General features: G+C 44.2%; 1 protein-coding gene and 2 long non-coding RNA genes across 3 annotated transcripts in view; 1 reads left to right on the top strand and 2 right to left on the bottom strand.

Annotated features, from left to right (window-relative positions):
* Positions 1–21,642, top strand: part of LOC118364212 (2-oxoisovalerate dehydrogenase subunit beta, mitochondrial-like) — a 78,797-nt gene that overhangs the window by 2,849 nt on the left and 54,306 nt on the right. The window contains exons 2-6 of the mRNA XM_035745542.2: positions 4,096–4,173; positions 4,297–4,365; positions 7,754–7,887; positions 17,294–17,449; positions 18,505–18,613. Of these exons, the coding sequence (XP_035601435.1) occupies positions 4,096–4,173; positions 4,297–4,365; positions 7,754–7,887; positions 17,294–17,449; positions 18,505–18,613 (546 nt within the window). The remainder of the gene's footprint in view (positions 1–4,095; positions 4,174–4,296; positions 4,366–7,753; positions 7,888–17,293; positions 17,450–18,504; positions 18,614–21,642) is intronic.
* On the bottom strand, positions 5,985–6,664 carry LOC127914272 (uncharacterized). Its single transcript, XR_008087861.1, has 2 exons — positions 6,508–6,664; positions 5,985–6,381 (listed from the first exon to the last, which is right to left on the bottom strand). It is a non-coding gene; the product is annotated as an uncharacterized LOC127914272 (long non-coding RNA).
* LOC127914273 (uncharacterized) lies at positions 13,824–16,508 on the bottom strand. Its single transcript, XR_008087862.1, has 2 exons — positions 16,426–16,508; positions 13,824–14,062 (listed from the first exon to the last, which is right to left on the bottom strand). It is a non-coding gene; the product is annotated as an uncharacterized LOC127914273 (long non-coding RNA).

Genomic DNA, 21,642 nt, shown 5'->3' with positions numbered 1-21,642 from the left:
ATCCGCAGAGTACGACCCTGCCTCACACAGGAAGCGGCGCAGGTCCTAATCCAGGCACTTGTCATCTCCCGTCTGGATTACTGCAACTCGCTGTTGGCTGGGCTCCCTGCCTGTGCCATTAAACCCCTACAACTCATCCAGAACGCCGCAGCCCGTCTGGTGTTCAACCTTCCCAAGTTCTCTCACGTCACCCCGCTCCTCCGCTCTCTCCACTGGCTTCCAGTTGAAGCTCGCATCCGCTACAAGACCATGGTGCTTGCCTACGGAGCTGTGAGGGGAACGGCACCTCAGTACCTCCAGGCTCTGATCAGGCCCTACACCCAAACAAGGGCACTGCGTTCATCCACCTCTGGCCTGCTCGCCTCCCTACCACTGAGGAAGTACAGTTCCCGCTCAGCCCAGTCAAAACTGTTCGCTGCTCTGGCCCCCAATGGTGGAACAAACTCCCTCACGACGCCAGGACAGCGGAGTCAATCACCACCTTCCGGAGACACCTGAAACCCCACCTCTTTAAGGAATACCTAGGATAGGATAAAGTAATCCTTCTCACCCCCCTTAAAAGATTTAGATGCACTATTGTAAAGTGGCTGTTCCACTGGATGTCATAAGGTGAATGCACCAATCTGTAAGTCGCTCTGGATAAGAGCGTCTGCTAAATTACTTAAATGTAATGTAAATGTATTAAAATATAGGACAAAACACGCATGACGAGAAGCATCCACAACTGTCAGTAAGACTGTCCATGATTTTGATTCTTTACATTACAGTTTACAATCAAAGGTAACGCCAAGTAATTTAGTCTCCTCAACTTGTTCAACAGTCACACCATTCATTACCAGATTCAGCTGAGGTTTAGAACTTAGGGAATGATATAATGCTTGTGGTCCTTCTGTAGCTCAGTTGGTAGAGCATGGCGCTTGTAACGCCAGGGTAGTGGGTTTGATCCCCGTGACCACCCATTTGTATGCACACATGACTGTAAGTCGCTTTGGATAAAAGGATAAATGGCATATATTATTTATTATTATTATTATTATTATGCTCTTAATTTTAGAGCTGTTCAGGACCAGTTTTATTTCTGGCCACCCATTCTTAAACAGACTGTAACTCTTTAAGGGTTTCAGTGGCTTCATTAGCTGGGGTTGCTGATGCGTATATGGTTGAGTCAGCAGCATACTTGGACACACATGCTTTGATTAATGCCAGTGGCAGGTCATTGCTAAAAATAGAAAGTGTAGAGGGCCTCGAGTGCTGCCCTACGGTACACCACACTTTACATGTTTGACATTAGAGAAGCTTCCATTTGAAAAAAGCTCTGAAAAGCCATAACACATACAGTACCAGTTAAAAGTTGGGACACACCTATTCATTCAAGGGTTTTTCTTTAGTTTTACTCTTTTCTACATTGTGGAATAATATTCAAGACATCAAAACTATGAAATAACACATGGAATCATGTAGTAACCAAAAATAGTGTGTGTATGACAAGTAATTTTTCCACCAGTTGTTTAAGATATATTATTTCACTTATAATTCACTACCACAATTCCAGTGGTCAGAAGTTTACATACACTAAGTTGACTGTGCCTTTAAACAGCTTGGGAAATTCCAGAAAATGATGTCTCAGCTTTAGAAGCTTCTAATTTACATAATTTGAGTAATTTGCAGGTGTACCTGTGGATGTATTTCAAGGCCTACCTTCAAACGCAGTTCCTCTTTGCCTGACATCATGGGAAAATCAAAAGAAATCAGGCAAGAGCTCAGAAAAAAATTGGACCTCCACAAGTCTGGTTCTTGATTGGGTGCAATTTCCAAACGCCTGAAGGTACCACGTTCATCTGTACAAACAATAGTACGCACATATAAACACCATGGGACCACACAGCTGTCTTCCCTCAAGAAGGAGACGTGTTGTGTCTCCTAGAGATTACGGGAAACGGGTACAAAAGTATCTATATCCACAGTAAAACGAGTCCTGTGTCGACATAACCTGAAAGGCCGCTCAGCAAGGAAGAAGCCACTGTTCTAAAACCGCCATAAAAAAGCCAGACTACGATTTGCAACTGCACATGGGGAGAAAGATTGTACTTCTTGGAGAAATGTCCTCTGGTCTGATGAAACAAAAATGGAACTGTTTGGCCATAATGACCATCGTTATGTTTGGAGGAAAAAGGGGGACGCTGGCAAGCCGAATAACACCATCCCAACCGTGAAGCACGGGGGTGTTAGCATCATGTTGTGGGGTTGCTTTGCTACTGTAGGGACTGGTGCACTTCACAAAATAGATGGCATCATGAGGAAGGGAAATTATGTGAATATATTGAAGCAACATCTCAAGACATCAGTCAGGAAGTTAAATCTTGGTTGTAAATGGGTCTTCCAAATGGACAATGACCCCAAGCATACTTCCAAAGTTGTGGCAAAATGGCTTAAGGACAACAAAGTCAAGGTATTGGAGTGGCCATCACAAAGCCCTGACCTCACTCCTATAGAAAATATGTGGGCAGAACTGAAAAAGCGTGTGCGAGCAAGGAGGCCTACAAACCTGACTCAGTTACACCAGCTCTGTCAGGAGGAATGGGCCAAAATTCACCCAACTTATTGTGGGAAGCTTGTGGAAGGCTACCTGAAACTTTTGACCCGAGTTAAACAATTTAAAGGCAATGCTACCAAATACTAATTGTGTGTATGTAAACTTCTGACCAACTGGGAATGTGATGAAAGGAATAAAAGCTGAAATATATCATTCTCTCTTAAATAAAGTGGTGATCCTAACTGACCTAAGACAGGGACTTTTTACTAGGATTAAATGTCAGGAATTGTGAAAAACTGTGTTTAAATGTAGTTGGCTAAGATGTATGTAAATTCTGACTTCAAATGTATCTAACAGTACAGCTCCCACAATCTTCCTATTGTACATTTCTTTCAAACAAACCAATCTTCAGTCATTCGTCAGTGCAGCACATGTTGAGTGCCTTTCTCTATAAGCATGCTGAAAGTCTGTTGTTAAATGGAATTGTATTTGGTCAAACACAAGGTTTTCCACCAGTTTGCTGAGAGTTGGTAGCAAGCTGATAGGGCTGCTGTTAACCAGAAAAGTCCGCTTTAACACTCTTAGATTGCGGAATGACTTTGGCTTCCCTCCAGGCCTGAGGACAAAGACATTCCTCTTGGTTTCGATTGAAAGATATGACACAGGATTGGCCGTGTAGAGTGTGCTACCATCCTCTGCATATTTCCATCAAAGTTGTCAATGCCAGGTTTGTCATTATTGATCGATAACAATATTGTCTCCACCTCTCCCACACTGACTTTACTAAAATTCCGACTTACATTGCTTTTCTTTCAATATTTATTTATTTTATTTATTTATTTTTATGTATGAGTATGATGGCTCACTGTTCGTTGTTGGCATTTCCTGCCTAAGTTTGCTCACTTTGCCAATTAAGTAATCATTAAAATAATTGGCAACATTGGCTTCAGAAACGGCCAGAAACCTGTTTTAACACAACGTTTGATTCTGTCTGTTCTCTTCTAGCATTCTTTGCTGGCAAAGTACCAGAAAGTTGTCTCTGTAAATTCAGTTCTCCAAATTAATTTAAAATAACCAATCTGAATGCTGAAGTGCGACATGGTTACTCGCATATGTGCCAAATATTTTGCTGTGCATCCTGATGTAAAAATTTAGGGAGTGCCAGTGCGGCTAGAATTTATTTTTCATTGTTCTCCTAAATACCTTTTTGTGTGCCTTCATTTGTAATATATATATGAATATATAAACCTTTGGTAAAATTGGAAATTATATTTGGAACCTGGTACACATACAATGAATGTGATATTTACCATATTGAAACTGATTATATAAATATAGAATTTTAATACTAACCTAATTTGAAATCTGAATGCAATATTCATTCAGTTTCAAATTAAATACAAGTTCAATTGATTAATTAAACGATTCCATCTGTACATTACAAATTCTCTCTCTCTCATATATATATATATTGTGTGTATGTATATTTAAAAAAATATGGAATTCAAATCGTTTCTTTTTGCACTTTAATCATTCAATAAAATTCTCCCAACTTCTTCTAGGCCCCACTACAAAGATGAACTTATTTCAGTCTGTGACCAGTGCCTTGGACAACACTCTCGCCAGCGACCCCACCGCAGGTAATTAAACTGGTCTGGGTAGTCATTTCATGTATTCATCAATATCTTGGAAGACATGCAATTTAGAAATATTAGGTTTATGTATTACCGTGTCAATCAATATGAGCTTTATCTGTGCTTCAGTCATCTTTGGGGAGGATGTCGCCTTCGGTGGAGTATTTCGTTGTACCGTGGGTCTCCGAGACAAATATGGTAAGAGGCTGAATCCTTTCCCCTTACCATTTTAGACAAATAAATCAGTATGTTTGTGCTGATTAATTTTAATGACATTGTGATGCCACCAGATGGCAGCCGAGGATCATTTTCATGCCCTTGTTGGTCAAAACTCCTAGTGTGTGTGTGTGTGTGCATACACCTATTGGCCAAAACTCCAAAATTGTGTGTGTTACTTTGCATGTGTGTGTGATAGTCCTGACATAGCTGTGCTTGCTTACAATTGTTGATGGCAAGGAGACGCATTTCTACAGAAACTCCTTTTTTCATGTAGTAGTAATAATTTTTGTCAGCTATGCTCATGCATTCCTTCTCTTATTATCCTAATATGAAATGATGGACTGACTTGTGCGGGTGTACTGCTGCTACAAATGTGCGGGTTTTGAAATGGCCATTATATCTTTTGTGTGCTGCCTCCTCATAATGTAGAATTCTTTACCCTCAACTCCATAATGTGGAAACAAGTCGTGGTTCACCCCTGGCTAGGTGGAAATGTATGATTAGGTTTTGGAAAAGCCAATGCACGTCTCCCTCTCTGCTGTCTTTTGTTGCCATTGACGTCAGATGTGTTGACCTTCTGCTAGGGATCATTATTTTTTAATCTCGTCTGAGGGAGGTAGATGGCGGAGAGGGATTTTTAATTTTTTTTATTATCCCCCTCTCTCTACCATTATACTACATGCAGGTTTATGGGCAGTATCCTGATCTCTATTTGTGTGGCTGACCTGACTCATTCACCCCAGTGACGCATTACTCCTCCACTGAATAGCGTGCGCACAGGAAGTGTCTCCTGCGCCGTTCACCTGGAAACGACTAGCCACTTCGACCTCGGTCCTTCTATTTCTCCTAAATGAAAATGAGTATCATGAATGACTAGCTAATAGATGCCTCAAACATGTGCAAGTGCAGTGCATATTCATCAAATGTGAGCTCCAAAAGTGTTTGGACAGTGACACAATACTTGTGTAACCAAAAGTATTGGGGCGAATTCACTTATGTGTATTAAAAGTCGTCAAAAGTTTAGTATTTGATCCCATATTCCGAGCACGCAATGTTTAAATCAGGCCTGTGACTCTACAAACTTGTCGGATGCATTTGCTGTATGTTTTGATCGTGTTTCAGATTAGTTTGTGCCCAAATGAAATGAATGGTAAGTAATGTATTGTGTCATTTTGGAGTCACTTTTATTGTAAATAAGAATAGAATGTTTATGAACACTTCCACATTGAGTGACAAAAACCCTCCCCTCTTTTCGTAATGGTCAGAGGTTAGCGTGTCTTGAGGGTATGATATTTGTGCGTCTTAACATTGTCACTCATTATTCACGATTCATTCAGGACTATCCGTAATCATGGTAGCATCCACATTCATGTAGAAGTGACTCCAAAATGACACGATTCGTCATCTGTAACACAACCAAACACAAACAGAAAATGCCTCCATCAAGTTTGTAGAGTCACGCTGTGATGTAATCATTGCATGCTTGGAATATAGGATCAAATACTAAACTTTTGACTATAATACACAAGTGAACTTGTGGTCCCCTAAAATAGGGAGACTGTAAAAAGCACTGTCATTTCTAAACAGTTCACCCGATATGGATCAAATCAAATCAAATTTATTTATATAGCCCTTCGTACATCAGCTGATATCTCAAAGTGCTGTACAGAAACCCAGCCTAAAACCCCAAACAGCAAACAATGCAGGTGTAAAAGCACGGTGGCTAGGAAAAACTCCCTAGAAAGGCCAAAACCTAGGAAGAAACCTAGAGAGGAACCGGGCTATGTGGGGTGGCCAGTCCTCTTCTGGCTGTGCCGGGTAGAGATTATAACAGAACATGACCAAGATGTTCAAATCTTCATAAATGACCAGCATGGTCGAATAATAATAAGGCAGAACAGTTGAAACTGGAGCAGCAGCACAGTCAGGTGGACTGGGGACAGCAAGGAGCCATCATGTCAGGTAGTCCTGGGGCACGGTCCTAGGGCTCAGGTCCTCCGAGAGAGAGAAAGAAAGAGAGAATTAGAGAGAGCATATGTGGGGTGGCCAGTCCTCTTCTGGCTGTGCCGGGTGGAGATTATAACAGAACGTGGCCAAGATGTTCAAATGTTCATAAATTACCAGCATGGTTGAATAATAGTAAGGCAGAACAGTTGAAACTGGAGCAGCAGCATGGCCAGGTGGACTGGGGACAGCAAGGAGTCCTCATGTCAGGTAGTCCTGGGACATGGTCCTAGGGCCCAGGCCAGTTGAAACTGGAGCAGCAGCATGGCCAGGTGGACTGGGGACAGCAAGGAGTCATCATGTCAGGTAGTCCTGGGGCATGGTCCTAGGGCTCAGGTCCTCCGAGAGAGAGAAAGAAAGAGAGAAGGAGAGAATTAGAGAACGCACACTTAGATTCACACAGGACACCGAATAGGACAGGAGAAGTACTCCAGATATAACAAACTGACCCTAGCCCCCCGACACATAAACTACTGCAGCATAAATACTGGAGGCTGAGACAGGAGGGGTCAGGAGAAGATAAAGTGCAGACGGTAACACCATAGTCATTGTATCATTTCAAATACAAAGTTCTGGATTACAGAGCCAAAACGACGACAAAGCATTCTCACTCCCCAACACATTTGGAGCTCACTGTGTCACTCATTGACCACCAGATTTATTTGTAAAACACAGCCAGAGTATACAACAAGTACACAGGATTCTGATTTGACTGACAGGTTGGCCTAATTCTTAATTTCTGAGGGCTTGTAGGGCTCTAATGGTGTCCGGTTTTTGGTGAGAAGTGGGCACTTGTGGTAAGGACAGAAAAGAGGTTTGGAGGGACCAATGAAATAAAATACTTGCTTCTTGGCAATTAAACAAAGCAAAGGAACAAAAATAACATTCCTCCCAAAATTTAGAGCCCCAGTCCTGCGGCTCCCGGTGAAGATTATAGAGTGCAGGATGGAAAAATAGTTTTTGTTTATTATTCAGACTAGGGCTTTTTAGTGCATCACAGCCTAATTTGCTCCAGTTGAGGTGGAGTCATCTCTCTCTCTCTCTCTCTCTCTCTGAATGTCACTTATTTTAAGTCCGAATGCTATTTTAAGGAGACACTGCAATGAATTAACACACTTATGAAGCAAGTGTTGAGTAGGGGAGTGACTGACAAACCTTGTCATCCATCATTGTCCTATTACACTGTATTTTGCTTGGATTTCATCCCTAATTGAAAAGGAATGAGTGGATGTTTTTGAAGTGATTAGTCAGCAATGCACAGCATTAACTCTTTCCTTTGGTTGATATGGGTGTGCTGTTATTTGTCGTCATCAGCCCCCTTGGTAGATAACTGAGTAACCCTCTCCCCTCTTTCTCTCTCCAGGTAAAGACCGTGTCTTCAACACTCCTCTGTGTGAGCAAGGCATTGTGGGATTTGGAATCGGTGCGGCAGTTGCCGGTGCCACGGCCATCGCTGAGATCCAGTTTGCCGACTACATTTACCCTGCCTTCGACCAGGTGAGCCAGTCTGACTGCGCGCTGTGCATGAAGTGTAATTTCTGTCACTTGTTTGCCTGTTAACTTACGCCAATGGTTTTATTTGTTATTGTCATAGCCCAGCCTCTTGTGTGACGGGAACAGATTTGATCAGGGACTACTGGGATCCATTTCCCACTTCTGCTTCACTCGTTGCATATGTTTTCACCCACCAACAAACACCTGCCTCATCTGCATCCATGTCAATCTTGTGTAATTAGTGTAAATATAATATTTTCCCTAGTGAGTTCTCTGCTCATAAATGATTTGGCTTCCACACAATCAAGTTGTAATCAAACGATGCCAAAAAAGCAAAACATTATAATTGAGGTGCAATTTGGCCAGATGCCAACCACACACTAGCTTTTAACATGATCTGCTGACGCATTTCCACTCTAAATAGCACAGCTGGTGTTTGAAAGACAGGAAATTGACACCGGAAATCTGCCCGAACTATGCCTCCCTCACTATAAAAATTTGCTCAACGATAACACTAGGGTAGTGAGTCTACCTCAGAAGATAGCAATGGGGCTTTAATGCACTGACCTGGAAATCGTGCGCAGGTTCACTATCCGGCCTTGTCTGTTATGCTGGCACTCGTTTCCAGGCAGCATTTCCGCATCCCAAAGACCAATGAGTTTCCCTTCCTTGTCAAGGCAACCGAAAAACTGCTGAATGTTGATAATGATGAGATATTTCAGACTGCTGCCATATTGCTACAGAGCAAAATGGCATACACATGAAACACACACACACACACACACACACACACACACACACACACACACACACTACTCTCTCTGTACTCTCAATTAAAATGAGGGAATCCAACATGGCCCCCAGAGATGCATAAAATCAAGAAAGAATTGTCTACCTGAATATTAGATGAAATAGAGCCTTGGACACCACCAGTGGAAGGGTCAGGTTCTGTCAACCGTGAATACGTAGGGGGGGAAATGGTTCTGAAATCAGGTTCCTAGGGACTTTGAGTTATTCACCTGTTTATATGATAGTCAGAATGTATTGACAAGAATGAAGTATGCTTGAATATATTAACCACAGACTTAAAAGACTCCTCAGAAGCTGTGGTCTTCAATAGTTTTTTTGTGGTGGTAAAGGTCAATTGTAGCGTGGTAATATTCTATATAAAGTATTTACTGTGCATTCTGAAAGTTTTCAGACCCCTTCACTTTTTGAACATTTTGTTACGTTACAGCCTTATTATAAAATTGATCAACTATTTTTTTCCCCCTCATCAATCTACACACTACCCCATAATGACAAAGCGAAAACAGGTTTAGAAATGTTTGCAAATGTATATTTTTAAAAAACATACCTTATTTACAAGTATTCAGACCCTTTTGCTGTGAGACTCAAAAGTGCTCAAATGCACCCTGTTTCCATTGATCATCCTTGAGATATTTTATCAACTTGATTGGAGGCCACCTGTGTTAAATTCAATTGATTGGACATGATTTGGAAAGGCACACACCCGTCTATATCAGTTCCCACAGTTTACAGTATATGTCAGAGCAATAACCAAGCAATGAGGTCGAAGCAATGAGGTCGAAGGAAATATCCGTAGAGCTCCGAGCTTTCTGGGAAAGGGTACCAAGCACGTTCTGTAGCATTGAAGGTCCCTAAGAACACAGTGGCCTTCATCATTCTTAAATGGAAGAAGTTTGGAACCACCAAGACTCTTCCAAGAGCTGGCCACCCGGCCAAACTGAGCAATCGTGGGAGAAGGGCCTTGGTCAGGGAGGTGACCAAGAACTCGATGGTCACTCTGACAACACTCCAGAGTTCCTCTGTTGAGATGGGAGAACCTTCCAGAAGGACAACCATCTCTGCAGCACTCCACCAATCAAGCCTTTATGGTAGAGTGGCCAGACGGAAGCCACTCCTCAGAAAAGACAAATCACAGCCCACTTGCAGTTTGCCAAAAGGCACCTAAAGGACTCCGACCATGAGAAACAAGGTTCTTCGGTCTGATGAAACCAAGATTGAACTCTTTGGGCTGAATGCCAAGCATCACGTCTGGTGGAAACCTGACAACATCCCTATGGTAAAGCATGGCGGTGGCAGCATCATGCTGTGGTTATGTTTTTCAGCGGCAGGTGAATAGGAAACTATTCAGGATCAAGGGAAAGATGAACTGAGCAAAGTACAGAGAGAACCTTGATGAACACCTCAGTCTGAGTTCCTGAGCAGGTTAAGGTTCACCTCCTAACAGGACAACAGTACACAACCAAATAGCGCAGGAGTTGCTTCAGAACAAGTCTCTGAATGTCCTTGAGTGGCCTAGCCAGAGCCCGGACTTGAACCCGATCGAACATCGCTGCAGAGACCTGAAAATAACTGTGCAGCAACGCTCCCCATCCAACCTGACAGAGCTTGAGAGGATCTGCAGAGAAGAAATCTCCCCAAATACAGGTTTGCCAAGCTTGTAGCGTTATACCAAAGAAGACTCGAGGCTGTAATCGCTACCAAGGGTGCTTCAACAAAGTACTGAGTAAAGGGTCTGAATACTTATGTAAATGTCATATTTCAATTTTTTATTTTTAAAACGTTTACAAAACAAATTACCTCCTTTTTGCTTTGTCATTATGGGGTATTGTGTGTGTCAAATAGCCACCTGCACTATTTACATTGACAACCCCTTTGTTTTTACACTGCTGCTACTCGCTGTTTATTATCTATAAATAGTCACTTTACCCCTACCTACATGTACAAATTACCTCAACTAGCCTGTAGTCCGCACATTGACTTAGTACCGGTACCCCCTGTATATAGCCTCATTATTGTTATTTTGTTTTTATTTTTGACTTTAGTAAGTATTTTCTTAGCTATTTTTTTAACTACATTGTTGGCTTGTAGGTAAGCATTTCACTGTAAGGTTATCTTCGGTGCATGTGACAAATAAAATTTGATTTAAGATTGAGGGGGAAAAATGTGGAGAAAGTAAATTGGTCTGAACACTTTCTGAATCGTGTGTGTGTGTGTGTGTGTGTGTGTGTGTGTGTGTGTGTGTGTGTGTGTACTCATTAAAAACACAATATTGAGTTGCCCTCGGCAAACTAAATTTGTTGGGGCATGGAATCTACAAGGTGTCAAAAGCGTTCCATAGGGATACTGGCCCATGTTGACTCCAATGCTTCCCACAGTTGTCAAGTTGGCTAGATGTACTTTGGGTGGTGGACTATTCTTGATACACACGGGAAGCTATTGAGCATGAAAAACCCAGCAGCATTGCAGGTCTTGACATAAACCGATGCACCTGGCAATTACTACCATACCCCGTTCAGAGGCACTTAAAACCTGTTACGGCTAGACGTTCCTCTGGCGACGAAAGCAAACCATGCGATTATCTGAGGACAGCGCCCCATCATACAAACACATGAAAATCATATTTCAACCAAGCAGGTGTGACACGAAAGTCAGAAATAACTAAATAATTAATGCCTTACCTTTGAAGATCTTCTTCTGTTGGCACTCCAATATGTCCCAGAAACATCACACATGGTCCTTTTGTTAGATAAACTCCTTCTTTATATCCCCACAATGTCCATTTATTTGGCACGTTTAATTATGGAAATACACCGGTTCCAACTCGCCCAACATGACTACAAATAATCTAATAAATTACCTGTAAACTTGGTCCAAACATTTCAAACAACTTTCCTAATCAAACTTTAGGTATCCTAAAATGTAAATAAACAATCAAATTTAAGACTATATACTGTGTTCAATAGCGGATAAAAACAAAGTGGAGCGAGCTCCAGGTTCCACGCACCAAACGAATCCACTTGGCTTGACACTCAGACTGACTAGCCCTACTTCTTCATTTCTCAAAGGAGAAACATCAACCAATTTCTAATGATTGTTGACATCTAGTGGAAGCCATAGGAACTGCAACCAGGTGCCTCATAAATCTAGTTTCCCATAGAAACCCAATAGAAAACACAGTGACCTCTTTTTTTTTTTTTTCCTGGATGGTTTGTCCAAATAAATTCTGTTATACTCACAGAAATTATTTTAACAGTTAAAAAAATATATTTTTTTTGTGTTTTCTATCCAAATCTGCATATCCTAACTTCTGGGCCTGAGTAGCAGGCAGTTTACTTTGGGCACGCTTTTCATCCGGACGTGAAAATACCGCCACCTATCCCAAACTGTTTAAATATTTTGTATTGCCCATTCACCCTCTGAATGGCACTCATAAACAATCCATGCTTAAAAATATTTTTTTTACTTGTCCCCTTCATCTACACTGATTTTTAAGTGGATGTAACAAGTGACATCAATCAATAAGGGGAGGATCATAGCTTTTACCTGGATTCCATTTGTCAGTCTGTCATGGAAAGAGCAGGTGTTCTCTATTTTGTGCACACATGCGACCTGTAATAAGACAATGCAATTGGCCTAATTCAAATGTTTTATCTGACTCGGTTTTACTAGAATGTTAAATGATGTGAAATGAATGTGAATATGAAGTGAATATCAAAGCAAGTATTATTTAATAACTGTGTAAAATGAATGGATTCACATACAAGGCAATACCGGGGTGGCAGGTAGCCTAGTGGTTAGAGCGTTGGGCCAGTAACCAAAAGGTTGCTAGATCGAATCCCCGAGCTGACAAGGTAAAAATCTGTCATTCTGCCCCTGAACAAGGCAGTTAACCCACTGTTCCCCGGTAGGCTGTCATTGTAAATAAGAATTTCTACTTAACTGACTTGTCTCTACAACCTTATTCCATGGGCAGCATACAGGAGAAGAGCGAGAACAGACCTTCATCCCATTTATACCAGATTTATTCAAAATTCAGTTGTTGCCCAATCCACAGACTAAACCAAAGGTAGTAAAACTAACCAGCCAAAATCCTCTAGGAAGCGGTTCACTTCTATGTGTGAGGACCTGAGTACAGCGAGCACCACCCCCCGCTCTCTGCTTCTACAACCAGACTGCTGTGGGCAGAGTGAGGTTGTAAATTCCTAAAGAAAACCTTTCCTCATGGACACAGAGTAGTTTTTCATGGAGACAAAGAAAATCCTTCCACCTCACAGAGAACACATTTCATGTTCCAGAGAAAGTGTAAAAGATCGGTGAAGAATCCAGCTACGAACTGGTCTGTTTGGCACAACTTGGGAAGCTCAAGAGTGACAGTGTGGCCACATTACCATAACGCTGTTTATATAATATGAGGTTTAAATCTAATTGTTGTATAAGATGAATGATTGATGATACGGTTTGTATGATTGTGGACTGTTTATTGAAGAAAAATACCATTCCCGCCCCTGAGCCCAGTTAGGGTCAGACATCCTGGTCCAGCCCTTTTCTGCCATTCCAAATAAAACCCAACTTTGAGAAATTATCACGGGACCAAGCTTACCTCAATTACGAGATGGCTAAAGGTTGTAGAATCTTTTAACCATACGTGTTTAAACTCTTAGATTATCGATACCGACAGAATAAGAACAAGTCTTTCGATACCGACACAATAAGAACAATTCTTTGATATTAATTACTAGTCTGCAGCGAGGAATTCGGTATGATTGAACGCGAAGAACGACAACCGCCGAAACATCCATTCTATAACGAATGTCACTTTGAACTATCCCCTCTAACCAAGACAGAGGGAGAGAGACGGACAATTCTACAAAAGAAATACTTTTCACCAGCGATCAAGACGACACACTGAGCGTAAATATATATATTGATTGCAATTGTTCCCGAACAAGTGAGCGTTCACGTGTAAAGGATTAGCACTTTAATTTTTATAATTAACTCTGTAGTGACTTCTTGGTAAAACCCCCACTCCCCTTTTGTCAAACAAGCCACCATGCCGGGTGTAACGAGTTTCCTCCTCTTCTTCCGAAGAGGAGAGGCGAAACGGATCAGAGGACCAATACGCGGCGTGGTAATTTTCCATGGTACTTTTTAATGCTATCAGGTACACATGAACAAACTAACAAAACAAAAAAATGTGAAAACTCAAATTACAGTCCTATCTGGTGCACACACAGAGACAGGAAACAATCACCCACAAACACACAGTGAAACCCAGGCCACCTAAGTATGATTCTCAATCAGAGACAACTAATGACACCTGCCTCTGATTGAGAACCATACTAGGCCGAAACATAGAAATTCCCAAAACCTAGACAAACAAACAGACTGCCCACCCAACTCACGCCCTGACCATACTAACTAAACACAAAAATAAAGGTCAGAACGTGACAGTACCCCAAAGGTGCGGACTCCGTTGACCTATAGGGGAGGGTCTGGGTGGGCATCTGTCCGCGGTGGCGGTTCTGGCGCGGGACGCGGACCCCACTTCACCATTGTCTTTGTCCGCCTCCGTGGCTTTCTCACCATGGCAACCCCTCTCAATGACCCCACTGGACAGAGGGGCAGCTCGGGACAGAGGGGCAGAAGCTCTGGACAGAGGGACAGGGGCTCTGGACAGAGGGACAGGGGCTCTGGCGCTTCTGGGCTGAGGGGCTCTGGCGCTTCTGGGCTGAGGGGCTCTGGCGCCTCTGGGCTGAGGGGCTCTGGCGCCTCTGGGCTGAGGGGCTCTGGCGCCTCTGGGCTGAGGGGCTCTGGCGCCTCTGGGCTGAGGGGCTCTGGCGCCTCTGGGCTGAGGGGCTCTGGCGCCTCTGGGCTGAGGGGCTCCGGCAGCGGCGCCGGACAGGCGGGACGCTCCGGCAGCGGCGCCGGACAGGCGGGAGGCTCCGGCAGCGGCGCCGGACAGGCGGGAGGCTCCGGCAGCGGCGCCGGACAGGCGGGACGCTCCGGCAGCGGCGCCGGACAGGCGGGAGGCTCCGGCAGCGGCGCCGGACAGGCGGGACGCTCCGGCAACGGCGCCGGACAGGCGGGAGCACCTGCAGAGAGGAGACAGAGAGACAGCCTGGTGCGTGGAGCTGCTACAGGAAGCGGCGCCGGACAGGCGGGACGCTCCGGCAGCGGCGCCGGACAGGAGGGACGCTCCGGCAGCGGCGCCGGACAGGCGGGAGCTCCGGCAGCGGCGCCGGACAGGCGGGACGCTCCGGCAGCGGCGCCGGACAGGCGGGAGGCTCAGCGGCGCCGGACAGGCGGGAGGCTCCGGCAGCGGCGCCGGACAGGCGGGAGGCTCCGCAGCGGCGCCGGACAGGCGGGAGGCTCCGGCAGCGGCGCCGGACAGGCGGGAGGCTCCGGACGCGGCGCAGGACAGGCGGGAGCTCCGGCAGCGGCGCCGGACAGGCGGGAGGCCCGGCAGCGGCGCCGGACAGGCGGGAGGCTCCGGACAGGCGGGAGGCTCCGGCAGCGGCGCCGGACAGGCGGGAGGCTCCGGCAGCGGCGCCCGGACAGGCGGGAGGCTCCGGTTGTAGCGCCGGACAGGCGGGAGCACCTGCAGGGAGGAGACTGAGAGACAGCCTGGTGCGTGGGGCTGCCACAGGAACTACCAGGCTGGGGAGACTTTCAGGAGGCTTGGTGTTAGGAGGAGCCTGAAAGACCGGGCTGTGGGGAGCACTGGAGCTCTGGTGCGCAACCTTGGCACCACTTCCCCAGGCTGGACAACTACTCGAGCCCGGACCCTCAAGAGTGCAGGCACAGGTTGAACCGGGCTGTGGGTAAGACGGGAGATCTAGTGCTTACACGCACCTCTCCCCTAGGCTCCACTCCCACAGTTGCCCGGTACGAGCGGAGCGCAGGCAGAGGACGCACTGCACCCTCCCAGCGCCCGGAGACACAGCACGCAGAGCCGGCGCAGGATAACCTGGACCAAGACTGCGTACCGGCGACCAGACCCGCTGAGCAGGCACCATACGCCCTGGCTCAATGCCCACACTCGCATGGCACTCTGCCCTATAGCGCACCGGGCTATGGACACGCACTGGCGACACCGTGCGCTCAACCGCATAACACGGTGCCTGACCAGTAATGCGCTGCTCATAAAAAGCACGAGGAGTGAGCTCAGGTCTGCTACCTGGCTTAGTACCACACCTCGTGTGCCCCCCAAAAAAAAAAAAAATTGGGGCTGCCTCTCGTACCTGTCGCACTGCAAGATCAGCTTTCGCTGCCTCCAGCTCTGCTTTGGGGCTGCGATTTTCCCCAGCCCGTGCCCAGGGTCCCTCTCCGTTCAATATCTGCTCCCATGTCCAGGAGTCCTGTGATGGTGGCCTCTGTTGTTGATGCTGCTGCTGCTGTCGTCGCTGTCCTTTACCACGCCGCTTGGTCCGATTGTGGTGGGTGATTCTGTAACGAGTTTCCTCCTCTTCTTCCGAAGAGGAGAGGCGGATCAGAGGACCAATACGCGGCGTGGTAATTTTCCATGGTACTTTTAATGCTATCAGGTACACATGAACAAACTAACAAAACAAAAAAATGTGAAAACTCAAATTACAGTCCTATCTGGTGCACACACAGAGACAGGAAACAATCACCCACAAACACACAGTGAAACCCAGGCCACCTAGCATTCTCAATCAGAGACAACTAATGACACCTGCCTCTGATTGAGAACCATGACTTTCCCAAAACCTAGACAAACAAACATAGACTGCCCACCCAACTCACGCCCTGACCATACTAACTAAACACAAAACACAGAAAATAAAGGTCAGAACGTGACACCGGGTCAGCCCACGAGGGCACATTCCATCAATTCATGTAACCATATTTAATGTTTGTTTATGCATTTCTGTGAATTACTTAGTTAGTAAAAAATGATTTAAGACAATTGATGTATGGATGACTCATAGTGAAGACTGGGTTCGTGCAGATAACCAACAATTTACGACGTTTGGAATGAGACTAACGTGAGGTAAAATAAATAAATCATTCATCAGAAGACTATTGATCAGATATGAAAATATCTGAATGGTTATATTGGGAAATTATAACTTTAATCTGAATACTTTCCTTGGTGCCCCAACTTCCTAGTTAATTACAGTTACATGATTATTCAGTTTAATCGAGTAACTAATTACAGAGAATCTTTGATAAAAACGAAGTCTTCAGTTTAATGATAGTAAAGACACGACAGCTGGGTAGTACAATTTTATACAGTGTCGACAGACTCGGAACAACTGCAAGTAACCATAGAGATCATACATACAGCGTTCTATTCTGAAGACAATTTTTTTGTTGTCTCTCAGCCATGTTTGGTTTCTTACACACATTTCAGTAGTCGATTCTCTGGTTTCTGTTGGAGAGTTTTGGCCCCTCGGAGGTGGGAAGGGCGTACTGGTCCTTGGGCATAAATTAGGGCCGAGCCTACAACATCGTGTGAGGTCCAAGTCTTTCTCTTATGGGGGACTGAGGTATTGTTATGAATGTCTAGCTGTGACTGACCAACTTGATGAGTGGTGATATTATTATTTATGTATCTCTGTCTGTCTGCCCTCAGATTGTAAATGAAGCCGCAAAGTACCGCTATCGCTCCGGCAACCTATTTGACTGCGGGAACCTCACCATCCGGGCGCCGTGGGGCTGCGTGGGCCACGGCTCGCTCTACCATTCCCAGAGTCCAGAGGCCTTCTTCGCCCACTGCCCAGGCATCAAGGTTAGACAAGTCATCCCTATTTCCTTCCCTCCCTCCCTCCATCCCATCCTCCACTCACTCACTTCTCCACCTCACAAGTACTTTTAAAGCACCTTGTAACCAATTTACTTCTGCACTGCTTGCCCCTTCCTTAATGAGCCTGTCTTTATGGTCTAAGGCACACACACATCTTTCTCTTTGTATCAGTTAGCCAACCTCTCCCTTCACTTCACTGCACTTATTACACATATTTTGGTGTAGTCGATCTCTGTGTATGTAGCTTGCTAAAACACCTACTGGACTGTTTGGATTGTTGATTTGATGAGGGTAGAAAAATATCTACCTCAAATTTGCTGTTGACCTATTCATGCACCCACTCCCTTCATTTCCAAACCTTGCTGGCTGCTGCATAGTGCTTTACATCCATAGAAATGAAAGGGAAATTAAGCACAGACTCTCAAATAAATACCTGACTCACTGTACGCCGTGTGCTGTCACCTGGGGTTCAACCGGCTGATGTGTGTGATTTAAGCTGGCATTTAAGGCACGTACGCTTGGAGGGAAACGAGTGCGTGCTAAAAATGTCAAATATGATTCACCCCCCCACACCACACACACCATCATGAAAGGAATAAAAGTCTAAAGTTCTCCTACGCAGCCAAGCACCACAGCACCAGTTAGCGCTTTACAGCCATAGTCAATTCAGTAAACATCCTCTGTTGTCTTTTTCAAAGGTCAAAGGTAATAAACACTGCAAGGGGTGAGAGAAGGCTCAAATGTCTTGTTCAGATATAGAGGAAGCCGGCTTCTGCTTTCCACCCAATTGCACATTGTTTGGATCTGGGTTGTTTGTGTGCGTATCAGTTGAATAAGTATGGTCTGTTCTGGTACAGATACACCCTGTTTGCACTACTAAGTCAAGGCTGTACTGTTGTCCTGGGTACACTGCCTTAATAGTTGCTGTAACCGTGCTGAAAAAGGACAACGTTATAAGAAAATGTCCGAGCCAGTACAGTTCAGGTTGGCACGATATATAGTGTGGAAAAGGTAATATTGTACTATGTATATCACTCCAGGTTGTAATACCCAGAGGTCCGGTCCAGTGTAAGGGACTGCTGCTGTCGTGCATCGCAGATCAGAACCCCTGCATATTCTTCGAGCCCAAGATCCTCTACAGAGCAGCGGGTGAGTTAAAGAGCCCATCTGACCCAGGTGATGTGTGTTTGTAGGCGAGGTGTGTTTACAACAAGTTTCCTCAAGCATTCTCAATGACCTTCTGTCAGCCTTTTTGTCTCCTTGGTGACAGATGGCTTGTTATTGTTGTGCCAGAACAGAACAGCAAACAAACTATGTCCTGGCTGCTTGGCTCTGGACTGAGTGTGAGTGAGTTCAACAGATTCAATCGCAAGTGTGAACCAGCTGGTCCAAATGGGCCGTAAAGTGCTGACAGCCTCTGGCCTGGCCTGTGTCCTGTCCTCTGGCTGGCTGTCCACTCTAGCTCTGGCAGGACTGGCAGCATGCTGGCTCGGGTGCCTGCCTCAGGCCTACATCGTTTTTTTTTGGCTATTAGAGCAGGGATCGACGGCCTTCACGACAGAATGACCTCTTATTATCCCTTTCAACAAAGCCTATAATTTCCACACACAGCTTTGGGTGATAAGTCTATTCAATTTAGTTGTGAGATTGTTTTGATTAAGGCATTAGAAAGTTGTCATGCCCAGAACATTCTTTTTCTTCTCAGGTATTAAAACCACTCGAACCAAACCATCCTTATGTCCGTTTTTCCCTCTGTCTCTTCTGGAATTGTGTTCAAATCAAATTTTATTGGTCACATACACGTGATTAGAAGATGTTATTGTGGGTGTAGCGAAATTCTTGCGCTTCTAGCTCCGACAGTGCAGTAATATCTAACATACAGTTGAAGTCGGAAGTTTACATACACTTAGGTTGGAGTCATTAAAACTTGTTTTTCATCCCCTCACAAATTTCTTGTTAACCTCTCTAGGGTATAGGGGACGCTAGCGTCCCATCTGGCCAACATCCAGTAAGGTTCTGCAGAGCGCCAAATTCAATTACAGAAATGCTTGTTATAAAAATTCATAAAACAAAACATATTTTACATAGGTTTAAAGATGAACTTCTTGTTAAACCAACCACAGTGTCATATTTATAAAATGCTTTTCGGCGAAAGCATACCTAGCCCAGAACATAGCCCAGTTGACAAATTTATTACAAACAGTAACCAGCCAAGCAGAAGCGTTATAAAACTCAGAAATAGAGATACAATTATTCCCTTACCTTTGATGATCTTCATATGGTGGCAATCAGAAGACATTCATTTACTCAATAAATGTTCCTTTTGTTCGATTAAGTCTCTTTATATCCAAAAACCTCAGTTTTGTTAGCGTGTTTTCTTCAGTAATCCACAGGCTCAAACTCGGTCAAAACAATCAGACAAAAAATCCAAATTGTATCCGTAAAGTTCATAGAAACATGTCAACCGATGTTTATATTCAATCCTCAGGTTGTTTTTTTAGCCTAAATGATCTATAATATTTCAACCGGACAATAACGTCGTCAATATAAAAGGTAAACAAGAAATGCACATGCGCCTGAAAAAACTCTGCGTCACATTAGGTTCCACTCGTTCAGACTGGTCTTACTCCCTCATTTATAAGAATACAAGCCTGAAACGATTTCTTAAGACGGTTGACATCTAGTGGAACGCATAGGAACTGCAAATGGAGTCCTAAAATCAATGGATACTGTAATGGCATTGAATAGAAAACTACAAAACTACAAAAAAATTCACTGTATCACAATTCCAGTGGGTCAGAAGTTTGCATACACGAAGTTGACTGTGCCTTTAAACAGCTTGGAAAATTCCAGAAAATTATGTCATGGCTTTAGAATCTTCTGATGGGCTAATTGACATAATTTGAGTCAATTGGAGGTGTACCTTTGGATGTATTTCAAGGCCTACCTTGACATCATGAGAAACAAAAGAAATCAGCCCAAAATTGTAGACCTCCACAAGTCTGGTTCATCCTTGGGAGCAATTTCCAAATGCCTGAAGGTACCACGGTCATCTGTACAAGCAATAGTACGCAAGTATAAACACCATGGGACCACGCAGCCGTCATACCGCTCAGGAAGGAGGCGCTTTCTCTCTCCTAGAGATGAACGTACTTTGGTGCGAAAAGTGCAAATCAATCCCAGAACAATAATGACCATCGTTACGTTTGGAGGAAAAAGGGGGACGCTTGCAAGCAGAAGAACACCATCCCAACCTTGAAGCACGGGGGTGGCAGCATCATGTTGTTGGGGTGCTTTGCTGCAGGAGGGACTGGTGCACTTCACAAAATAGATGGCTTCATGAGGATGGAATTTATTTGGATAAATTGAAGCAACATCTCAAGACATCAGTCAGAAAGTTGAAGTTTGGTTGCAAATGGGTCTTCCAAATGGACAATGACCCCAAGCATACTTCCAAATTTGTGGCAAAATGTCTTAGGGACAACAAAGTCAAGGTATTGGAGTGTCCATCACAAAGCCCTGACCTCAATCCTATAGAAAATTGTTGTGCAGAACTTAAAAAGCGTGTATGAGCAAGGAGGCCAACAAACCTGACTCAGTTACACCAGTTCTGTCAGGAGGACTGGGCCAGAATTCACCCAACTTATTCTGGGAAGCTTGTGGAAGGCCACCTGAAACGTTTTGACCGAAGTTAAGCAATTTAAAGGCAGTGCTACCAAATACTAATTGAGTGTATGCAAACTTCTGACCCATTGGGAATGTGATGAAAGAAACAAAAGCTGAAATAAATCATTCGCTCTCCTATTATTCTGATATTTCACATTCTTAAAATAAAGTGGTGATCCCAACTGACCAAAGACAGGGAATTTTTTGTAGGATTAAATGTCAGGAATTGTGAAAAACTGTGTTTAAATGTAGTTGGCTAAGGTGTATGTAAACTTCCGTCTTCAACCCAATGCAAACAAATCTAAGTAGGAAGGAATTAAGACTTTATACTAATGGACGAGCGATATCAGAGAGGAACGGACTAAGATACTGTAAAATAGTATAGAAAACAGTATATACATATGAGATGAGTAATGCAAGATATGTAAACATTAAGTGAATGATAGACCGTAGAATAGTATAGGAAACAGTATATGCATATGAGATGAGTAATGCCAGATATGTAAATATTA

The sequence above is a fragment of the Oncorhynchus keta genome, chromosome 31, assembly GCF_023373465.1.
Source record: "Oncorhynchus keta strain PuntledgeMale-10-30-2019 chromosome 31, Oket_V2, whole genome shotgun sequence".
Taxonomy (NCBI): domain Eukaryota; kingdom Metazoa; phylum Chordata; class Actinopteri; order Salmoniformes; family Salmonidae; genus Oncorhynchus; species Oncorhynchus keta.
Note: the sequence above shows the minus strand (reverse complement) of the source record. Positions and strands in the feature narration are given on the sequence as shown.